Source organism: Apodemus sylvaticus, chromosome 10, assembly GCF_947179515.1.
Source record: "Apodemus sylvaticus chromosome 10, mApoSyl1.1, whole genome shotgun sequence".
Taxonomy (NCBI): Eukaryota; Metazoa; Chordata; class Mammalia; order Rodentia; family Muridae; genus Apodemus; species Apodemus sylvaticus.
In genome coordinates, this window is record NC_067481.1 from 6,663,408 (window position 1) to 6,686,493 (window position 23,086).

The 23,086-nt window shown below is 52.9% G+C and overlaps 1 protein-coding gene across 6 annotated transcripts in view; it reads right to left on the reverse strand.

Moving 5' to 3' along the window:
* Llgl2 (LLGL scribble cell polarity complex component 2) overlaps positions 1 to 22,613 on the reverse strand; it is a 34,711-nt gene extending 12,098 nt beyond the window's left edge. For 4 of the 6 annotated variants that reach the window (XM_052195798.1, XM_052195797.1, XM_052195796.1 and 1 more), the window contains exons 1-4: positions 22,474 to 22,613; positions 11,016 to 11,120; positions 1,189 to 1,286; positions 20 to 101 (exon numbers count right to left, since the gene is read on the reverse strand). In XM_052195798.1, coding sequence (XP_052051758.1) covers positions 20 to 101; positions 1,189 to 1,286; positions 11,016 to 11,090 — 255 coding nt within the window. In that variant the 5' untranslated portion in view covers positions 11,091 to 11,120; positions 22,474 to 22,613. Of the gene's footprint in view, positions 1 to 19; positions 102 to 1,188; positions 1,287 to 11,015; positions 11,121 to 13,034; positions 13,293 to 17,740; positions 17,917 to 22,473 lie in introns of all 6 variants that reach the window. The other 2 variants (XM_052195795.1, XM_052195794.1) reach the window with 2 other exon arrangements.
* Between the last annotated feature and the right edge of the window lie 473 nt (positions 22,614 to 23,086).

Here is a 23,086-nt window from a genome sequence, read left to right on the forward strand (position 1 = left end):
ACCCCACGCAGGCGCTCACCCGACCAGGCAGGAAGTGGATCTGCAACACAGCGTTGTTCTCCTTGTGGAGGCCCATGAACTCTACCCCGGGGGCGCCATACCTAGGAGGCTCAGGAAAACCTCAGAAAGCTGGACAGCAATCCTCCCCAACCCTAGTGATGGTCTGTGGCCTGGGTAGCAAGGAGTCCACCCAGACAAGTGTCTGTGCACCCATGTCAGGGCCACAGGGTGGGGGTAGAGAGCAGCGGGCATGGCCGGGTGCGCTCAGTGATCTGACCCCGGGAAGAGATGCCCCAGCAGGCCGGGTATGTGCACCTGGGGGTGGGGGCGGGCAATTCCCTATTCCCTAGCCTCACAACTGCTAGGCTGTGCCACCCCTCCCTCCACACCACCCCTGTAACTTGAGCTGTAACAACAGGCCTATCACCTGTCACCTGGTGGCATCTGTGAGAACATGGGGCACAGTGGGGGGTACCCCCAGCAGCCTTGCCCTGAGAGTTGGCACCAGCAATTGGCAACCAGGATATGACGCTGGCTGGTAATGATTAACCAGCTGGGGCAAGACTGGTCTGTAATAGCAAGGCTCTGGCCTCCTGTGGCTATACCAGCCCAGCTTACCTGGGCTGTCTGTCATTAATGCTGGGTCAGAGTAGCAGGAACCTAGGGGGAGGACTGTGTGGGAGGAGGGACTGTGTGGGAGGAGGTCCCCGCTCAGCTACCAAGGTGGCCCCTGTCTGCCAATTTCTCTAGGCCTCTTAGCAGCGGGAGTAAGTTAGACTTCAGGAACGCCCGACTTTAGGCCTCAGGGCCCAGCTTGTCCCAGCTGGAGATGTGGTCCCAGGGTGGGGCCTCCCGGCAGAAACCAACTGTATCCCAGTCACACCCCGCCCTGGACAAAAGACTATACAACTAGCTTGGACTACAGCAGGTAGACACCCAGGGCCCTACAATCAAGTACAGTTCAAGTCCTGAGGTCTCCAGCTACAAGTCAGGAGGGGAACTTGAGTAGCCAGGGAAGAGAAAACAAGCACACACAGTGCTCTAAAGAACACGTAGCTCCCCAGCTAAGTCCTCTCCCTGCCTTTGGACCACGAGGACGAGAGGAAGCAGGATAAGACTGGCCCTCTCCAGATCTCACCTACCCCATGCCCCAGAGATCACCTTGGCAACAGGCATTGGAAAGGATACAGCTTGACGGCTCCGGACCGGGTACCGATGGCCAGGATGCGTAGCGAAGGGCTGTAGCCAAGGGCGCTGGGCTGGTGAGGGAAGCCATGCTCCACGGTCTGCAATGAGGAGCAGGTGGACTGTGTGACATCAAATCCCCATGATCCCGCAGGGTTGGGGCTGGGCCATGGAGCCACAGCTCAGTCAGGAAAGGGGCTCTGAGCTCTGCACCTCCTCAGCTTGGAGTTAAAGCAGGACTCATTTATTTCTGTAATCCTTCTCTCTAGATGTCCTCTGATTTTTATACGACATGCGAGCACACACACACTATATAACTATATATAACTATACACACATATAAGATATACATACATAATTTTGATGGGGTGAGGGAGATGAGGACTCTCTATGTTGCTCCAACTGCCCTGGAACTCACTGTAGGCCACCAGGCTGGCTAGAGACCTACCTGCCACTGCCCCCCAATGCTGGGATTAAGGCGTACGCCCTACACCCGGTTACACATAGTTTTTGAAGAAATACAGAGCTATGACTGGATTGCATCGCACAAACCCTCCCACATGTGTGTTCATGGACACGTATAGCTTTCCAGGATATCTGTGTGCAATCACCCAATGGCTAAAGGCTTTAGAAGGAGCTGAAACGGCAGCAGAACGCTCCTGAGGGGTCACTGCCTCCCTCCCGGGGTTCCCAAGGCCAGTCACCCTGGTGGTCAGGTCTGGATTTCTGTCCCAACCGCCTGCAGCTCTGGGTCTTTTTCACCATAGGTGTGTGAGGAGCTACAGGCCAGAAGTGCAGATGCCAACAGCCGATGCCAAAGCATCCCTCAGGAGAGTTGGGCTTCTGCTTCGGAACAGCTATCTACCCCACAGGGCGCTGAAGCTAAAGAGGGGCACAATGGTAACAGTTGCCTTCTGAGTTTCTTAGCTAAATCCGCACAGTGCAGCAGAGTGAAGAGGAGGCCCCCAGGCTCCCGTCAGTGTTACCCAGCAGCCCTATCAGACAGCCAGCAGCACAGAGAGATAAGCCCAGGCGACAGACAGCAGGAGCGAACTCAAGGGCCGCACCTCCCGCAGTCTAGCCCAGTGGCTCATGGGAGGAGGCCAGGCCAGGGAGGACAGCTCTAACAAATGCCTCAGCGGGGTGTGTGTGTGTGTGTGATCCCTGAGGTCCACAGGGTGGCGGACAGGCAGACACATAGTCTGCCTTGTAAATGGTCTAAATGGTCGTACCTGGACAGTCCGCCAGGAATGCAGGACCCCAGGCAGAGGGCCCCAGCCAGCCCCAGGCCCTGTCCAGCTATGTGAAAAATGCAGAGTCTGAAAGGGTCTGGGCAGATAGCTGAGTGTCTGGAATGCAAACATTTCCCAGAAAAAGGAGAGCAGAGAACTCACACAGGTTGTGTGAGACAAGCTCTCCCGGGACACTGCTCTGCCTGGCCTCAGCTGAGCCCAGGTTGCTGAAGCCGGACAAGGCAGACGCCAGGAGAAAGCTCCAAAGCTTTCCCCATTACCACAGCAGTGGCAGCTCAGGCCAAGGCCTTTGGAATGTAGAATTTGGAGGACTGGGGGTGGGGTGGGGGATAAGCCCTCAGGAGCTTGAGGCCCAGTAGGAGGCCCCACACCTTGAGCAGCCCAGGACAGTAGCCATGTGGCTGTGGCTCATTCGTGGGTGTGGGAGCTACTGCACCCAGGAGATGATGTTTAAAGTTTCTTTTATTTCAACCAATTTAAACATATGAATGGATATTCAAACTGTGCATTGTGGTTTACAACGGCAATTCCAGCACTCAGGGAGCAAAGTCATGAGAGTCAGGAGTTCAAGGGCAGCCTTGGTTATACAGGAATTTCCAAGCCAGCCAGAGCTACAGGACAGTTTGTCTCAAACAAAACAAAACAAACAAAACAAAACAAAAAACAAAAACAAAACAAAACAAAACAAAAAAACAAGGGCTGGAGAGATGACTCAGCGGTTAGGAGCACTGACTGCTCTTCCAGAAGTCCTGAGTTCAAATCCCAGCAACCACATGGTGGCTCACAACCATCTGTAATGGGATCGGATGCCCTCTTCTGGTATGCCTAAAGGCAGCTACATATACATAAAATAAAATATGTACTCATACATAAAATAAATAAATTTTAAAAAACAAAACAACCCCAAAACAAAACAACAACAAAACAGGAAAAAGAGCACATTCCGTTCTGCCACAGGGAAAGGTTTCAAGTATCTTTCCTAGAACAACCTGAAGGGAGGCCAACCTCAGGCCTCACAGTACAGCTGAAATCTCAAACTCTTAAAACAGAGCTTTTCAAAGAGTTTATTTTACAACTGAGACTGTTAAAATGTATAAAAAAAAACCAAACCAGAATTTAGAGACTTAGTATCAACAAAACAAGTCAGTGGCAGGAGGATGGCTAGCAGTTAAGCCCCTGGCTGCTCTTGCAGAGGACCAGTGCTCCATTCCCAGCACCCACACAGGGGCTCACACCTGTCTCTGACTACAGCTCCAGGGGATCCAGCGCCCTCTTCTGGCCTCTGTGGGCAGTGCATGCATATGGAACACATAGATGCAGGCACTCATACACAAAAATTAAAAACACTCATATATATCAAAAAAACCCCACCTCTTCCCCCAAAGGCACACACAGAGAAGTCAAAACAACTTACTAATAACTGTATTGCCTACATGTAAAATAATATTTTGAGTATATTAAATAGAATGCTTTTTTTAAAGATTTATTTATTTATCGTATGTAAGTGCACTGTAGCTGACTTCAGTCACCCCAGAAGGGGGCGTCAGATCTCATTACAGATGGTTGTGAGCCACCATATGGTTGCTGGGATTTGAACTCAGGACCTTCGGAAGAGCAGTCCGAGTTCACTGCTTAACCACTGAGCTATCTCTCCAGCCCCCTAAACAGATCTTATCTAAATTAATTCTGATTATTTAATGCTAGAGATTTCAAATTATATATATGGCTCCTATTATATTCTTTGTTTTTCAAGACTGAGTTCCTCTGTGTAGCCCTGGTTGTCCTGGAACTCACTCTGTAGACCAGGTTGGCCTCGAACTCAGAAATCCACCTGACTCTGCCTCCCAAGTGCTGGGATCACAGGTGTGAGCCACCACTGCCCGGCTCCTATTCTATTCTTTTTTTTTTTTTTTTTTTTTTTTTTTTTTTTTTTTTTCTAAAGATTTATTTACTGTTATATCTAAGTACACTATAGCTGTCACCAGAAGAGGGCGTCAGCTTTCTTTACGGATGGTTGTGAGCCACCATGTGGTTGCTGGGATTTGAACTCAGAACCTTTGAAAGAACAGTCAGTGCTCTTACCCGCTGAGCCATCTCTCCAGCCCTCCTATTCTATTCTTATTGGACCAACATACTCCCCTAGATTATTCTGACTTCTTATCCCTGGGGAAGCAAAGTCAAAGAGAAACCAGTCTGCAGCTTTTCTTGGACTCTGAGGCCATGTGCTGCCCCATCTGTCTTAAGCACTTCTATAATCCTGCTTGAATCCTTCTTGCTGCAAAGGCCGGGCATCCCCGGCTCCTACTTCCTTCAGAGTCCGGTGGCCACTGCTGGCCACTGCGGCCACTCCTCCCTGTTCTTCCAAAGGCCAACTGAGAACAGGGACCGCTGGGCTCACTAGGCCTCAGCAGAATGACACCCATGACGCCCTTGGCTGAACATGAGGCATCTTGGGAACACGGAGTGTGTGTTCTGAGTGCTCACCCCAGGGTGAGACTGTCCCCAGGCCGCTGGCTGCTAGGCGCCTCGGTATTTTGCTGTGCGCCCTGCCCCTTGGGCATCTTGTCCAGCTGACAACCCGAGGGATCAAGGCTCCCTTAAAAGGGACATAAAAGGCACAAAAGCTCCACAGGACTTTCCCCGTCAGGGCCCATGTGAGGTGAGCAGCGGGCACGTTTGAAGGCTCAGTGGCCCCTGCTGGGATAGGGAGGAAGAATGCGGTTTAGACCCAAAGGAAGAAACAGGGAGGAACTAGGAAGGGTGTGTCCTGGGGAAAGCAGGTACAGGAAGGAGTGTCCGTCCCAACCACCTGCACCTAAGTGCCCTGCCCAGGCTGGCTGTCCCTTCCACAACAGTTGAGACTCCTGTAAACTTCCAAACTCCGGAGTGCCCTGAGTGTAAGTTCTACACCGCACCTTAGGTCCCTGGAAGGGTGAGATGGCTTTTTTCAAAGGAGGTGCTCACAGGGTACCAGCAACAGAGCCCCCCTCTTTCCCCCCTTTCCCCCCTGTAACCTGCAGCACGTGGGCAGCAGGTACAGCCTCCAGGATATCATGGGAATCATGGGATTCCCAGACCCCAGAGAACTCTAGCTCAGGATAAACCAAGAAGGTGGACCAAAGCTCTCCCCCTTCTTCCCCTCAGCCGGTCCTGTCCTGCTACCTGGGCTCAGGTGACCTCTGCCAAGGGAGAAGAGAACAATAGGTTCTTTTAACAGGGAAAGGAGAGCAAAGATGAACAGAAGCCGCCAGATGGTAATGTTAGCCCAAGTCCCTGTCAGATAGTGAGAGATGGGGGTGGGGTGGGGGTGGGTACGGGGTGTTACCCTCCACCCAGCACTCAGCCGGAGGACTGTCCTCCAAACCTTGGGGGACCTGTAGTGACTATCAGGAGATGAGAAGAGAGGCCCCGGAAGCCGCTTAGGGCCACGGGAGGAGGGGCACATCCACCTGCCTGTGGTGCCTCTGCCAGATACTGGGTGTGGTAAGCTCAGATTCCTGGCCCAAGCAACTTGGCCTCTCTGTGTGGTTGTCATCTGACACTGGTGCCCATGTAGGCAAAAGCCACAACAAAACGATGTGGCCTGGGCCGGAACACAATCTGTGGGGGAGGGGGTCTGGGTGGGATTCTGCTGCAGCCCGCACAGGCTAGGCCTAGGTCTGCTCACACCAGGGTGTGGCTATTGGTGGGTGGCCAGGTTTCACCAGAGGGGCAAGCAGGCCCCAATGCTCACGGAGCGGGGCTTCACTTGGACTAGGAAGTCCAGCCCTGAGGTAGTCCCCATTCCCTTAGCCAGTCCTCAGTGGACCTAAGCTGTCTTACTGGGTTTGAGGTAACTGCGCTAAGAGGTTACAAGCAGTAACCGGCAGGTAAAGATGCTGAGCTCCAAGAGGCAAAGTCAGCACTCCCCTCAGTCCTCCCAGTCAGTAAGCAGACACTCGACCATCCCCGGGAAATGCCCTCGGGGATATGCTTAGGCTGACAACCACTGGAGACCTCAGTTTCCTTACCAGTGTAGTGGGGACACAGCCATCAGTGTGACCTTGGGAGAAAGAGCTGAACAGGGGTGGTGTGTGTGTGTGTGTGTATGTGTGTGTGTGTGTGCAAACTGCGCTACTGGAAGCTGCCCATGAGGAGCGATTAATCCCGACCCAGAGAGAGGACTCAGCAGTTACAAGCACTTGCTGCTCTTGCAGAGGACACAGAACCAGTTCCCAGCATGTGTCCCAGCTCACACATGACGGGACACAACCATTGCTAACTCCAGTTCCAGGAGCTCCCCCCTTTTGATTTCTGGAGGCATCAGGCGCACCTGAAGGCAAAACATGCATACATGGGGCTGGAGAGATGGCTCAGCAGTTAAGAGCACTGACTGCTCTTCCAGAGGTCCTGAGTTCAAATCCCAGCAACCACATGGTGGCTCTCAACCATCCGTAATGAGATCTGATGCCCTCTTCTGGGGTATCTGAAGACAGCTACAGTGTACTTACATACATATAATAAATAGATAAATCTTTAAAAAAAAAACCATGCATACATATAGAAAGAAAAGTAAAATAAATAAAGCAATTAAACTTGTTCACTGCACCAGTCTCCATTAGGATGCTTAGCACTGCCCACTTCACGGAAGAGGAAACTGAGGCTGGTCAGTGTCTACAGAGTCACATGGTGAGAGCTGAGCTGGAACCAAGGCCTGGGCTGTAGGGCCCCCAATCCCTGCCCTGACGATTGTAACACCCAGCCCTGATACCTGACACCCCGCTCTTGACCTAACCTGGGTCCCCTGGCAGCCAGCCCTTTTTCTGGTTATGGTCACAACTCCTGCTGCCCAAGTACAGGTGACCTTCCTGGCCCTAGGGCGATGTCCCTGTTTCGTGTGAGGTGTCTTGCTGGCACTGGTGCAAAGGAGTTTGGCTGGGAGAGGCTGGAGAGAAAGGCCCTGAACTGGATTGGAAGCTGCCATCTGTAAGCTGTTCGGGCGGCAGGCTTGTGGCGATGCCACTGTCCCATTGCTGCATCCCGAGCCCAGGACACACTGCCTGACAGCCTGACCTTCAGGGTGGTGCTCCCAGACGTGACCACACTGTGAGTAGCCACTGTGCAGGAGCGGTCCCTAACTTACACAGGAATTCCTGTGTCGTCCGACAACAGGCCATGCTCCATTCGATTCTGTGGCCTTTAGCCACGCACTCCGTCTGTGGGCACGCGGGGACAGCTCTTCCTTCGAGTTACACTGGATCTGTTTACTTCTCACTCAACCTAAATTTCCAAATCATTTCTATTGTGGAGAAGCGCCAAGGCCTCACAGTGAGTGAATGGGCGAACGGGGCAGTCAGTGCTCTTCATCGGGCCAGATGCTTCTCCATGAATATAGGAGCTTTCCATCCTGTTCCCATCACAGCGGTCAGAGTGACCGGGCATGGTGGGGTACACCGTGAGCCTTTAATCTTAGTATCTGAGAGGCTTAGGGTTAGGCAGAGGCAGCCAGATCTCTGAATTAAAGGCCAGCCTGTTCTACATAGCAAGCTCCAGGCTAGTCAAGGCTACATAATGAGACCCTAGCTTCAAAAAAGTCCAGGTGCAACACTCCTCTAAAGATGTATGTATTTATTATATGTAAATACACTGTAGCTGTCTTCAGACACACACCAGAAGAGGGCATCAGATCTCATTACAGATGGTTGTGAGTCACCATGTAGTTGCTGGGATTTGAACTCAGGACCTTTGGAAGAGCAGACAGTGCTCTTAACCGCTGAGCCAGCTCTCCAGCCCTCAAAACTCCTCTAAATAAATCCTTCCTGCTCCTGGCTGAGACCCCACGGTCCTCCTGACACCCATCTTCCTTCTTTATCCGCTCCCCTCCCTCCTACCCCTACCCCTCCCTCCCCCCCCCCCCCAGCTACAATAACAAACAACAACCAGAAGCCCGGGTGTCAACTGACAATGGCTGGAGACATTGTGTGTGGATCACATCTGGGCAGAGGCATGACACGACTGGCATCTGGTCAGAACTGGGCGCTCCTAACTATAGTGCCCAGGACATTCCCCTCAGCACACCAGGCCCCAGACGTTGCCAGTGAGGAAGGTAAGAGACCCTGCCCAGGCCATCCTCTGACCGGACAGAGGAAACCTGGCTACCTGTTCTAAACTGTCAATGAGAACCCACTGACATGATCAAAGCCATTCGAGGGGTACAGCATTTCCCTGGACCATGGGGCGAGTGGCTACCCCAGTATGACTCTTCAGAGTTTTAAGTCCTCCAGAATCTGACGTTACCCTCAAAGCACACTCTACCGGCTGCAGCATACCCTCAGAACCTTGGGGTCTAGCTTGGTGCATCCAGCTCTTCCCTCCTATTTAGCCCCTAGACAAAGAATTTGAGGCCCTCAGCCCTTCCTCTCTATAAGTCTGAAGGGCAAAAGCCTCACCAATACAGAGCCGGGCCTTGGGCTGTATAGATTGAAGGTTAAGGTGGAGTGGTGGGGCCAGGTCAAAGAGGAAAGAATTCCAGGCCACCCCCACACCCCATGATGCCCAGGGATCCAGGGGTCACATTATTTAGGGACCACCAATGGGGCATATTAAAGGTAGGGGTAAGATTCCTTCTCTCTAGCCCCACCCTAGCCTCACCCACAGCACACAGGAACTGAGGCCTGGGTTTATCCCTTTGCTGAGCCAGTCTGTCTGGTTTCTATTGGAATGGGCCACCTTTTCCGAGTGAGAGATCCTAGTACCACCAAGGACAATAGTGGCACTCGGGGGTCACTCAGGACAGCCGACAGGTACTGGCTATAGGTCCCACCCAGCACCCGTGACCGATTCCCTCAGGAATGAGGGCAGCGAGCCCCGGGTATCACCCTGTTCCTAACACCTGCACCAGGCGATGATCTGTGGCCTAAAAGCCAGCCAGCGGAAGAAGCGCTGACTTAGGGAAGCCTGCTTCTAGAGGCAGGCATCTGACAGGTGAGCTGGGTCCATCCACCATACTTCTGGACACAGATCTAGAAGGCACCAACTAGCAAACAAAACCCAGCAGATAAGTTTCCTGAGACACTGCGCTAACCATGAAGCTGTCTTATTCCAGGAGACATCGCATACAAGCCCTTTGCAGAGATGACGGGTGACATTCTCCTGGTTCGTAAGCAGAAAAAACGTCTTTGGTGGCTGGAGAGATGGCTCAGTGGTTAAGAGCACTGACTGCGCTTCTGAAGGTCCTGAGTTAAACCATCCATAATGAAATTTGATGCCTTCCTCTGGGGTGTCTGAAGACAGCTATAGTGTAGTGTACTTACACATAATAAATAAATCTTAAAAAAAAATATATATATCTTTGGATCTGGGTTAGCTTTCTACTGCTCAAGTGAAAAAGCAGAACAGAACCCAGAAAGGAGTGTTCTTCATTCACTAGCTCCTTTCGGGGTGTCGGGGAAGCCCAAATCAGAGCCCCAATAAAAGGCAAGATTCCTGCTGGATGGCTTGGGTACTTAGAAGGCTCGGGCTCAATCCTCAGTAAATGTCAGAACCCCACCTTTAGACAATGCGCTGGAGATTCAGACCCCAGGGGAAAGGATCAGGCTGTCCCTGACCTACAATCTACTTCGGACATAGATCAAAGCACACAGAGACGATAATTACCCCCAAGCAGCTCCAGATTGCCGGGTGGCAGGCCTGGAAGCTGATGAGCAGGGCCACACTCTAGCCTTCTGAGGCCCAGCTTCCTTGGGTAAGCCACTAGAGCTCCTAGGGCTTCAGATGCCACTCTGTCCCCCTCCCTCAGGTGCTGGTCCCCCCAGGCTGAAGCCCACATCTGGCCTGCAGGGAAAGCTTTTTTCTTTTAAGGCAGGATCAGTGGGAATGGTTCTTGAGGCCACAGGGGCCCCGCAGTATCCTAAGAATGTTATTATACCTTGGGAATCAACGTGCTTTCATCTTTTCTGCCCCTTAGCCTCCTTGGTAACTCTGTGACAAAGCAGGGCAGGGCTGATTGTTTTGTGCCTGTCATAGGTAGAAAGATAGGAACTTGGTGGAGTGACTCCCAGAGTCCTTTGCAGCCAGGGAGAGACCTGGGACAAGGAATTCTAACTCTGGGGCCCAATGTCGTTCCTAGACAGCAAGCAGGCGACACAGACTTTTTGATCCCAACACTCAAGAGACAGAGGCAGGCTGGGCGGTGGCAGCACACGCCTGTAATCCCAGCACTTGGGAGGCAGAGGCAGGCGGATTTCTGAGTTCAAGACCAGCCTGGTCTACAGAGTGAGTTCCAAGACAGCCAGGGCTACACAGAGAAACCCTGTCTTGAAAAAACAAAAAACAAAAAACAAAAAAACAAAAAAACAAAAAAAAGAGACAGAGGCAGGTGGATCTCTGTGAGTTCCAGGACAGCCAGGCTACAGTGAAAAGACCCCGTCTCAGAAACAAACAATAACAATATACCTCTTCCTAGGAACTGTCACCCTGTTTCCCAGTTAAGATTACCAGGGTGCTTCTCCAGTGTCACTGGAGCCCCTGGGGAGTGTCACTCCAGCCCCTGGGGAGAAGCCCAGGTCAGGATTTTCCCTGCCCTTCCCCAGCCCTTACCTTGTTAAACTGGAACAGATCCCGCTTCAGCCGTTCCCGGGCAGGGTCATGTCCAGTTCTCAGGAACCGCCTCATCTTGCTTAGTTTGTGGCCCCCACCACAGACCTGCAGAAATAGAAAATGCCCTTCAGCTCAGGCTCACAGCTGTGCAGGCCCAGAATCACCCAGACCCAGAATCATTCCTGGACACAGGTACCCAAGACCCAGGATCACCCAGGCCCAGGCCCACCCAAGGCCAGGATCACCCAGGCCCCAGCTGCTGAGGCCCAGGCCCAGAACCACCCCCGCCAGGCAGCCACCAGCCTCTCTTTTAAAGTCCAGCTCCACCTGCACTTTCCTGAGTTTCTTCCACTGCAAGGGCCCAGGACAGGAAGTCAGTGAGGCCTTGGGTCCTGGAGGCCTGGGCCTGTCTCTCTCTCTCTGGCTGATGCTCTAAGGCCACCTGTTACCATAATGGGAGCAGGAGAAGCTGGGGGAGGAAGTCACTTAACCCAGCTTTATAGGAACAAAGAGGGCCAGCAGGCCCTAAGGTTAACTAGCTTAATTGTTAACTTGTTTTCTAAAAAAATAAAATAAAATAAGAATCCAGAAAGAGAAAGTTCACAAGCCTCCCTCAGAGCCGCTGGTTGGTGGAAGCAAGGCTGTCCTGTGGGATTCCTTGATCGGTGCCTCAACTGGACAAGCAGGGGAAGGAGGCGGGGTGGTCTTAGCAGGAATACCCAAGTAGGAGTACAGCTCCTAAGAGCTCAGCTGGGCCAGCTCTTCAGGGAGCCCATCAAAGACTCATGTAGCCACCCTGTGGTGCCAGGGACACCTGTTGTCTGGTTCTGTGTCTGGTTCTGTGAGGGCTGTTGGGGTCTCTAGGTTAATCCTAGCTCTGCCTCCCCAGTCGCAGCTAATCCCCAGTCACAGCTCCCTGAGCTCTGACTGGGCACCTAGAAGGGTTCCTTTTCAGATGTGCACGGCAGAGGATCAAAAGTTTAAAGGCATTGAGGGGTACAGAGTGAGACCCTATTTCCTGCCACCCCCTAAACAGGAGTCCTTTCTGGGGGGAGGGGGGAAGGGTGTTGGGTGTGGGGGGAGCAGAGGAACCCAAATCAAGAGAAGACATTTAATCTGTACTTAATAAAGAAAAGAGCTCAAGGCCCCAAACCACCCACCTACCACAGAAAGCATGCCCAGCCCGAGGGGGAAACTATTTCTGTACTCTCCTTGGGGGAGGGGACATGAGTGGGTGGCTCTGACTTTCAGTGCCCAGGAGCAGTCTCCCGCTGACCATCTTTGGCACTAGGCGCGTTCCTAGGAACAGAGCTTCAGGCCCATTGCAGACACGGCTTCCTTCATTCCACTCCAAACAAACGCATCCAGGCCCCTTTAGTGAGGAGTTCACTGTGGGGTGGGGTCACGTAGTCAGGCCACCAAAGGACACCCAGCCTCAGCTGGGGGAGGGGAGGTGCTTCCTATCTATGTGGAGGCCTGAAAGACATCCTGAAGGTTGGGGGCAGGGGTGGATATACTTCAGTGGTTAGAGCGCTTGCTGGTGGCAATCAAGGCCCTTGATCCTCTGCTCTGTAATCGATTAAATGGCCAGGGCTTTGCTTATGAAAGGACCCTGTGGATTTAAGACTGGGGCTCCCTAGTTGTTAGAAGCAACTCCCCAAGGCCTCTAGGGGACAAGACAGTGTGTGTGTGTGTGTGTGTGTGTGTGTGTGTGTGTGTGTGTGTGTGTAACTAGGGCTTGCCACCCTGGGAGGGGTCACATCCCATTCAGGTTGTGAAAGAAGGGCAGAGTCACACATCCCCTGCGAATGCAAAGATCAGCAGGACAGGCCACTTCCTAACCAAACACCAGTCCCTGGGGAACTGTCACCCTCTGGGGACAATCAAAAGGCCACGATTTGCAGTGGGGGGAGGGGATGAGAGTAGGGACTTCACATCTCTAGGGAAGCAAGACCACTGCGGAGCCTCCCGCTCTCGGGGGTGGGGCGTGGGGGCTGGTGGGAAAGTCTGGGTACCCACCTGAGGCCTGACAACACGCTGGAGAATAAGCAAGGGGCACCAAGGACAGGGGTTGCCCTGGACTGGAGTGAAAACAGGCCCCAGACTTCGGCCATCTCTGCCTCCGAACAGACGGCTGAGCTGGCTAGCTGAACATTCCAGCTGTGGGGGAGGGTGGCGCAAGCTCGTAAATCAGCAGCTACCGCTCCTGGGGTGCAGGCTCGCCCCTCCCCAGCAAGGTCACTGGGTCAGAAGGCACAGGAAGCTGGGAGTCACTCCCTGGGAAAGGAAAGAGACCAGCAGACTCCAGGGAAGGGACAAGAAGGGACCAGGGCCATCCCTGCTAAGGACCCCACGGGAGCTCAAAGTGACATGGCAAGGTGGTGAGTGGCAGGAGAGAGGGGCATGCCCCACTTGGTCAGAATGGCACAATAGTTAGCGCATGCCACCTGCCCAAGTGCCCCTCTGAGCACTTGCTGTTAACCAGGCCCCATTCCAGACCCCTGAATGTACCTGTTGATATGTCTTTACCTTCTGTCTCAGGTGTCTATGCTCACCATAGAAACACCAAATCACTGAGGGTGAATCCTCCAGAGAACCTCAGTAATATGTGGGTACCAGGTTCTGACCACCTCTGCCCTCTGTTGTTTGTGAGCTCAGGGTAAACTCTACACATCAGCTCGGGCAGAAGCCACTTGAGAGGCTAAACAGAACACCTACCTGACAGAGGAAACCTGGCCACAGACCCATCGGACCCAAGGTCACCACTGCATAGGAAGCGGCAGAACTCAGACCTGACCCCCGAGTCTGACTAACCCGGAATCGAGGGGCTTCTAAAGGCAGCGATGAGGAATGGCTGTTACAGGGCAGTCTAATTATACGGCTGCCGTTCAAAGGCAGGGGCACGCGCACACACTCCCACGGCCATGAGCTCAAAGCTAACCAAGCATTCTGGGACCAGATGCCTGCTCAACACTGCTTTCAGAGTGTTCTTAAGAACTAGCCAGCAGGGCTCAGTGACCTTGCAGGGGCCCTGCTACTCATCCCTCGAGACCCCATTGCCCAGGGAGGCTGAAGAGCCACCTAAGAGCTGGGAATATAACAGCTTGGGGCCAGTGTAGCTGCCCCAAGGCAAGGCATGAAAATATGCCACCCCCCTCCCTTTTTTTTTTTGAGACAGGGTTTCTCTGTGTAGCCCTGGCTGTCCTGGAACTCACTCTGTAGACCAGGCTGGCCTCGAACTCAGAGATCCGCCTGCCTCTGCCTCCCAAGTGCTGGGATTAAAGGCGTTCGCCACCACTGCCTGCCACCACTGCCCGGCAATGCCATCCCTTCTTAAAGGAGGAGGAGGATGGGTTCGGGCCTGGCTAGGCTCAGTTCAGGAAGTCCCCTCACCCACACACCCCCAGGCTATCCACCCAGATAAGCAAGTTCTCTAGAGGAGCCTGGAAGTGAGGCTGGGGCTGTGGCGTCTGATACGGGCGCATCCTGCCTAGCCTACGGCTGGGAAATAGGGAGGTAAGAGGGCAAACCTACAGCCCCCCAAGGGTGCCTGAGGCAGACAGGCCATGAGAGATGTCCTCTGGAAGCGGGGAGAATGGAGTGGGAAGGAGAAAATCAAGCAAGATGCTGGCTGAGGTCAAGAGTCCAGGGACTGGGGGTGGGGTGGGGGGCTCACTGAGTGTCACTGGTCAGCCTTTTTGCATTATGTGTCGTTCACAGTACTCTACCCGGGACACTTTGCCAAAAAAAAAACCCCACACAACCCCACTGCTCAAATGCTCCCCACCCCAGTCTAAAACTGTCCCTTCCTGCCTACTTTCTCCTCACATCCCTTACTCAGGACCTCGGTGACAGGTGACAGGCGACAGGCATTATCTGCCACATAAGGTTTGGGGCAGGACTAAGGGTCAGGCAGGTAGAAGAGGCACAGCATGGTGCCTTGGGTCAGGACAAGGAACACATTCCAGGAGCACTGGGGCAAGTCCAGGCTGAGATCGGGAAGACTGGTCTAAGCACTAAGCACACTAAGCACCGCAGAGCTTAGACACATGCCTGAAAGTTGAAAAGGCCAGCCAGACGCAGGGCCTCAGGGAAGACCGCTCCGAGGGTCCACCACGCACAGCCCCTCTTCTCTTTCTGCCCCTTACTGGCTCTGGCTGCCACCGCTCTGTCTGAAGTATCTTCCTGACCCTCCAGCAACAGGATTCAAAAAAGCCTTCCTCAGTTGAGCCTGTCCCTGATGCTTAAATGCTTAAAATGATCATATTTTAGGCGAGGGGTTAGCTCAGCCAGAAAAGCTGTTATCTTGCAAGCGTGAGGACCGGAGCTTGACGTCCAAAGCCCAGGTAAAAAAAGCTGGTGTGGAGGTGTGTGCCTGTCATCTCAGCTCAGCTGAGAGGAGGCTCCCCGGGGCTTACTGCACAGTCTAACGGATGTTCCAGGTCTACCAGAGGAATGACACCTGAAGACCTCTCTGCCCTACCACAAACACGTGTGTGCGCGCGCGCGCGCACACACACACACACTCACATGTATGAGCATGTACCTTCACCTAAAAATTAATAAAATAAACATTACTTAGAACCACACTGCTGGGCCACCTGTCCATCTCTAGCATTAGTAAGCTATCAGGAGACTAATAAGCAACCTTAAATGACCAGTGACAAGAAACCGGTGAAGGGGGCTCAGGCCTGTGACAGAAGGCTTGAGGTGAACGGAAGTTTTAGTGAGAACGTAGCAGCATACAGGGTTTTGAAGCCAGGTAGAAAACACTGGAAATCACCTCAAAAGGGTTACAGCATTAGCCGTATTCAGTTTATCTGCAGAGTACACAGAATCAAAGGGGAAGAGATAGAACCCCCCCCCCCAAGTGTGATGGGGTGGGGGAGGGCTGTCTCTATCTTCTTGGTGGAATTGCTCTTTGGACACAGGATTCCTGTCTAGAAGCCACGCTGACCTTAGTAAAAAGTAGACGAAGGACACCACATTATAGACCGTATATCCGTGCCAGAGCTGGGAGTGTTCAGGAGTCAGCTGGTGTGAACCAGGTACTAAGAACCAGCAAAGAGGAGAGTTGAGGAACTCCCTAGGGGTCAAGGAGCCCTCAAACCCCTACACATCAGACACCAAGAAGGAACTGCGGCAGTCATTTGGGTCACCATGCAGCTATTTGTGACTGGGCTTCTGTAGAGAAATGGCTTCTCCACCCCAGCTTCTAAAGAAAGATGGCCCAGTCTCCATCCTTGCCGGTCACGCCCTCTGTCTAAAACCAGCCCAGCCCGTGCGTGAGCCATCTCGCGGTTCTGATCCCGCCAGGGCAGACAGTCAGGACTCGGTGTGGCTCACTGGAGCCCTGCTGACCATTTTCCACACAGATCTGTGCTTCCTGTGTGGAACTGGCCTGAGGGCAGTGATCTGGCATTTCCTTCCCCACCACCATCAGCCCCCAAAATTCCCCTGTCAGGAGAACACTTCTGGGCCTAAGATAGCTCTAATCCACCCTGCCTGAAAAAAAAAAAAAGACTTAGAAAGTCTCTCTCTCTCCCTCCCTCTCCCCTACCCCTCATTTTCTGCCCCTTCTCCCACAGGGCTACACACAGGCCTTCCTAACAGGGAGCAGTGAACGTAGGCAGAGAACAACTACCCCTGTCTCAGGTGGCAGGTCTGACCATGCCTGGGTAGGAGGACACGGAGATCTCCAGGTTAAACAACTCTGATAGGGTGCCTGGGCTAATCTGTCCCCATGCAAACAAGGCGTGGCCAAGCTGGGCCCATCTGTCCTGGAGTTGTGCACAGGCCAGTCCTCTAGAAGAAAGGCCTTAAATAGCTCAGGCAGTTAACCGATCTGCTGGGAGGTCCTCACACTGCTGGGTACTGCTGGGTTAGCCTAAGGGACGGGAGGTGCTGGAACCAAGCCCAGTAACCCTCCTGCTCTCGAGGGGCACAACTGTGGGATCCAAGCTCTCCTCACCTGTCCCCTGTGCTTGGGCTTCCCACAACATGTCACTGATCTAGCGACTCACCCCCCTCTTTACCCAACATCCTGTGTGAGGCCAGTGCTGGTGTGGCTTTAGCCTCCCGAGTGAGTGGCGGATGTGAGACCACTCCGGCACCTCCCACAGCTAGGGCAGCAGGGCAGGGCCCCAAGACACTGCAGCAGCTGCCACAGTCTGTGCCAACTCAGATGTCCATGGCAGCCCCTGGCAGGTCTGACTGACCAGCAAACCCCAAATAAAGGATACTTTTCACGTAGATGGGACCTAGAAGCTCATGGGACAGAGTACGGTGGCTGATGTCAGGTCAAGAAAGGGAGAGAGCTAGCTACTGCTAGTGGCTACCAAGTCCCTCCCCTCCAGTTCGTTTGGTTCCTGCAGTTACAGACATACTACTGATTCAAGCCCCAAACAGAGGAAGCCGAGTCCCAATCCATCTGACTCTAGAATCATCTGCTCACATTCTGCTACTTTGAGTGTTTGAGCCAGTGCCCCTGGATTCGTGGGAAGACTAACACAAAATCTCCCAGATACCCACTTCACCCTCTTCAGCCATCTAAAGCCAGGCTCCCCAGAAAGGCAGTGATGTGCACCAGAAACACACAGGCAGCTTGGCCGGGTTACCTGGCCCCAAGACAACCTCATCCTAGGGCCTCCTTCCTACCAGCCCTTCAACATGAACAGTTGTCCCCAGTGGTTAGTGATAGGAAGAGGGGACCATGCCAGTCTTACCCAGTTGTATCCCCAGGGCCACACGTTGAGGTATTCCAATGTTACTCAGAATTGTCTTGCCTTCTCAAGTCTTTAGCTCAAACGTCCCCCTCTTGGCAAATAACCTTGTGAAGCGACATCCAGGTCTACCCCAGGACGGACAGCACATCCCGATCCCGTCTTTGGTTCTTCCTACCCTACAACAACAGGTGTCATCTGCTAGTGCATAATTAGCTGTGTTTACTTCCTGTCACTCAGGATCTCCTACCTTTTTGAAAGGAAGGAAATGCCATGACAGAGACCTTCCTTTAAGGTTACCTGCAGTGCCCAGGATCAAGACACATTGAGAACCTTCTGTTAGATCAATGATTAAACAGATGGGCAGTCCAGGGATTAGCTAGGCACGGTCTTCTCTAGTCACTGACCTTAAAGATGCTGAGGTGGAATCTACAGGGTCCTAAGAGAACACTCCTATCTTGCTCTCAAGACTCAGGCAAAGGCCACTCAGATGTCACATGCAGCATCCTCTGAGATAACTCTGCAGGCCCTGTCACAGACTGTGGCTTTGGGATATCCAACTCCTTGACAAGATCCCAGAATAATATTATTAAATATTAATACTATTTACCCTGAGAATCCCAAGTCAAGTCCCTCAAGAAAGGGCTCCAGTCTCTTGCTGAATTCCTAAAGGGTAGAGTCAGGTACCTCTTGGCTTCCCCTGCCCCCACGCCCAAAGGAGCCTCTCCTAGCTCAAGAATTCTTCGTGGTTCCTGGGAAGGGCAAGTGACTCTTCAAAGGACCAGTTTTCTCTGAGGCAGGGCAGTCGGAGAAAGTCATCTCAAAGAAAGTCCGGCACAGCTCTGGAGCAAAGACTGGGGAGGGCAGGTAGTACAGGTGGCTGATGGGTAACGCCCATCTCCTCTCCTATCCCCTGCCTAAACTGTACCTGGGCAGAGGAAAACAAAAGTTGCCAAGCAGACCTGGCACGCCCAGGCTCAGGAGGAGGCACAGAACAGTATCACCGAGGAAGATAAGAGGGCCTCCCGGAACCAGAGCAGAGCGAGGTGCCAGTGCTGCTCTGAGGAGCCAACTTAGAGGCAGAGGCAGAGGCAGAGGCAGTCTCTTCAGCCTCCTGTGGTACACAACTCAGGTGTCTCAACAGCTGCTCTTACTTGTCTTAGAAAACTAGGAAGCCAAGGCTCCCCACAAGGTCCCAGAGGTCTGTCAGACCTACTAAGGTTCTTCTCCAGGATACCAAGTGGCTACCAGCCGAAGGCACAGACTCCAGACTTTTTTTTCCCCCAGGGCAGGCTGGAGTAGGGAGAAAGGGAGGGAGACCTCCAAGTGTGACTGGGCTTGTCTGAGGAAGGGCAGAGCTGCAGAACCACGTCTCACTCCCCTGCCCTGCCCCTAGACAGGGTGTCGAGTAGATGCAGTAAGCCTGGGTGGAGACCAGAAACAGAAGTCAGACAGACAGACAGACAGACAGACACACACACACACACACACACACAGAGAGAGAGAGAGAGAGAGAGAGAGAGAGAGAGAGAGGGTCTCAACCCTTAACCTCAGCTTTCCGGAAGAATAAGTGAATTTTCAAGTGTCAGGGGAAAGGAAGAAGAGATCATATCCCCCACGCCCCTCCCCCCCCATGGCTTCATGATAAAACTCTGATCTACAGCTCCAGTGGTTCAAAAGGCCATAAAATCATGACAGCACCGATTTTGTAAGTTCCCTCAGCTGGCCAGGTGTCTACTGAAAAGCCTACACTGGGCTAATCGGGTCCTTTTTTTGCTTCTAGGAAAATTAACAAATCCTGCACTGCGGATGCCTGCTTATGCACTAGATCACCTCAGCTCCTGACTTCATTTTCTCAACAACTCTGGGACACGCAGGCCCAGCGTGGCTAAGTGACAGGCCCCGGGCTATTGAGCAAGAACTCTAAGGTAGGATTCACAGCCTTCTGATGCCTGGGATGAGGTGCTGTGTGAAGAAAAGACAGCAGGCAAAGGATTCTTTTTCTGCCTTGCTTCCCACTTTCTGAATGTGTTTGTGTTTATAACCATAGATTTCCATTCCCTCTTTTTTTTTTTTTTTTTTGGTTTTTTGAGACAGGGTTTCTCTGTGTAGCCCTGGCTGTCCTGGAACTCACTCTGTAGACCAGGCTGGCCTCGTCCTGCCTCTGCCTCCCAAGTGCTGGGATTAAAGGTGTGCGCCACCACTGCCCGGCCCCTCTTGTTTTTAAAAAAGAGTCTTGGGGCTGGGGAGATGGCTTAGCAGTTAGGACTGTTTGTAACTTTTCTAAAAGACTTAAGTTCCATTCCCAGCATCCACACCACATAAAGTGCCGTGGCTCTGAGGTCCTTGTCTGGTCTCTGGAGGCACCTGCACACATGTGGCATACACTCACATACACTCACACACAGGAATTTAAAATAAAGCAAGATGGAGAGGCTTGTCTTGGAGGCCTATTTGGACACACCCCCCAACCCCAGGTTTGTAGACATTTTCCTGCCTCAGTCTCAGAAGTGCTGGGATTACAGGTGTGAGCCCCATGCCAAGCTTCTACGTCTTAATGAACAGGGATCCTTCGAGACTTCCCTTTATTTATTTTTTTTCTGATACTATTGTTTGTTGGAGGTTATTTCAAGGCTGGCAAGATGGTTCAACGGGTAAGGGCCCCTGGCAGCAAGCCTGATAGCCTGAGTGCCAGCCTCAGGGCTAGCATGGTGGAAGGGAAGCACTTCTCTAATAGTCCTGTGGCCTCTACACACACACACACACACACACACACACACACACACACCAAAACATGTACATTCACACACACATACCCATGCACACACAAAAAAATAAAATTTAAATGTAATAAGAGAGACTAAATTTTGTTTTTTGTTTTTTGTTTTTTTTTTTTTGACACAGGATCTGTCTATGTAGCATTGGATGTTCTGGAACTCATTCTGTAGATCAGGTTGGCCTCGAACTCAGAGATCCACCTGCCTCTGCCTCCTGAGTGTTGAGATTAGAGGCCTATGCCACCACTGCCAGGCTGAGACTAAATCTTTTTTTTTCCTTTTTGGATTTGGGTTTTTCGAGACAGGGTTTCTCTGTATAGCCCTGGCTGTCCAGGAACTCACTCGGTAGACCAGGATGGCCTCAAACTCAGAAAGTCGCCTGCCTCTGCCTCCCAGAGTGCTGGGATTACAGGCGTGCGCCACCACCACCCGGCGAGACTAAATCTTTTAATGTGATTAAAATTATACCAATCTGTCACTGGAGAAGAGCTGCCATTGCCTCAAGGAAGAGTAGAGATGCAAAAATATCTTAAGGACCTGGAAATGCTACCCAGGGAACTTGTCCAAACCGATCAGAGAATGGGAAAAGCTTGGTTTGAGTGTTGTCAAATAGTCTGTGTACAGATGATTCAAGAAAACTACCTGAGCTGGGTGTCATCGGGGTTGGGGGAGGAGGAGCAGCAGTTTAGTATACCTTTGATCCCAGCACTTGGGAGGCAGAGGCAAGGTGGATCTCTGTGAGTTCAAGACCTGCCTAGTCTACAAAGTGAGTTCCAGGACATCCAGGGGCTACACAGAGAAACCCTGTCTGAATGAATCAATCAGCCAATAAATATATAAGTACATAATTAAATACAGTACATAAATAAGTACAGAAATAAACAAATATTTAAAGAGAAAAGAAAATTACCCGACTCATTTGTTGAGACATCTTTTCCTCCGTCCTCCTCCTGCCGGTCTGTGCACTGACATACATACACAGGAGATCTCCCAAAGCCACTCTAACTTGCCACAGCACAGCTCAGTTCTTCCCACAAACATTTCCTTGTTACCCTGATACATCTAGCTCAGAATGGACTTTAACGCAGGGTCTCTAGAGGCTACATCGACATAAGGGTCCCTGCGGGAAGGGACTCGGTATCTAAGCCCCGCCCTCCTTACCGGAAGTTCACCTGTTTCAGGTGAAAACCCTCTAAGAGCTACAGCGCGGTTACCCCAGTTATGGCCACTTCTCCCAACTAAGGCCCAGAGTGTCCACCAATTCCCCAAACCGAGCAAAAGCACAGTACACTTTCTTTGGCAAGAATTTTCCACTCTTTGCCAAGTTCCACAGTGTAACCCCCACCCATCGGCGTGCAAAACAGACTGGGTCTCAATACCATCGCCTAAAGGTGTCCAAAGTTGCTCCAGGAATATAAAGGACCCCCTTTCTACGAGAGAACCTAGTCCCACCCGCGGACTTCCTGAGTCTGAGGATTAGGAGGCGCAAGGGCGGGCAGGGAGAGCGCCCAGATGGCAGAGGTAAGAGCTAAGCCGCCAAGGTAACGCGCTCCAGACGCCGCTGGCGACGCCGGGTCACAGGAAGCCGGGTCGCCCGGCTCTGCTCGAGGTTCCTCGCGCAAGGGTCCGGGAACCGTGTCTCTGCTCACTGTGTTCCCCACACCCAGTCACGCCAGACACCTGTTCCCTGCTCCCGAAAGCCAACACGATTGTGCAAACCCGAGTCCCAAGTTTGGTAATCCGGGGGGCGGAACAGGAAAAGACAAGTTCTCAGCGCCACTTTCTACAGGTGTCTTTCTCTGGGACGAGCTAAGCGTCGGAGATCTGGGCGAGCAGGGCAGACCTGGGCGCTGCCCTCTCTGACCCGCCTGGGAAACCCAGGGGACTGGGATCCTCGCAAGCCGCTCCGCCCCTAGTGGTCCGCACCCCAAAAGGTCCTGTAAAGCCAGGTGGGCTCACCTGCAATCGCGGGCCGGGCCCTGCCCGAGGCCTCGGCGTCCCTCAGCGGCCGTCACCCACCACTCCGGTTCCCCGCTCCGGCCCACGGGCGGCAGGGCGGCCGTCTGCTTCCTGCTCACCTCCGGCGCAGCGACCGGAGGGAGGTGGAGCCGCCGCGATTTACATACAGGGCGAGCCTGCCGAGCCCTCGCCCCGCCCCGCCCCGGTCCCGCCCCCTAGGCTGAGCCGACGGAGCGGGAGCGCCTCCTGGGAGTCCTCGAGGGCGGGGTCCGCTCTCCAGCCAATCGAGGCCCCAGTGGCGTGGGGCGGGACAGCGTTGAGAAGCCGCACCTAGCGCAGCATGCCGGACCCCGCCTTCACCTGTGTGCACCTGGCCACACGACTGCTCACTGCTCTAGGTGTCCCACCGCCTTCGGGAAGAGGAAATAGTCCCTGGGTACTTTCCAGGATGGACACGACTCCGTGCAGGTGGTGGACTTGAAAGCACAACAGCTAACTAAGAGAGCGTGGAGGCAAGGCTCCACTTCCCTCCCGCGGCTGTCTAGTGAGGGGTATAACTAGGTGGGATTCTCAAGAGAGCTTTCTATCCAAATATGACCTGCAGATTCAGGTT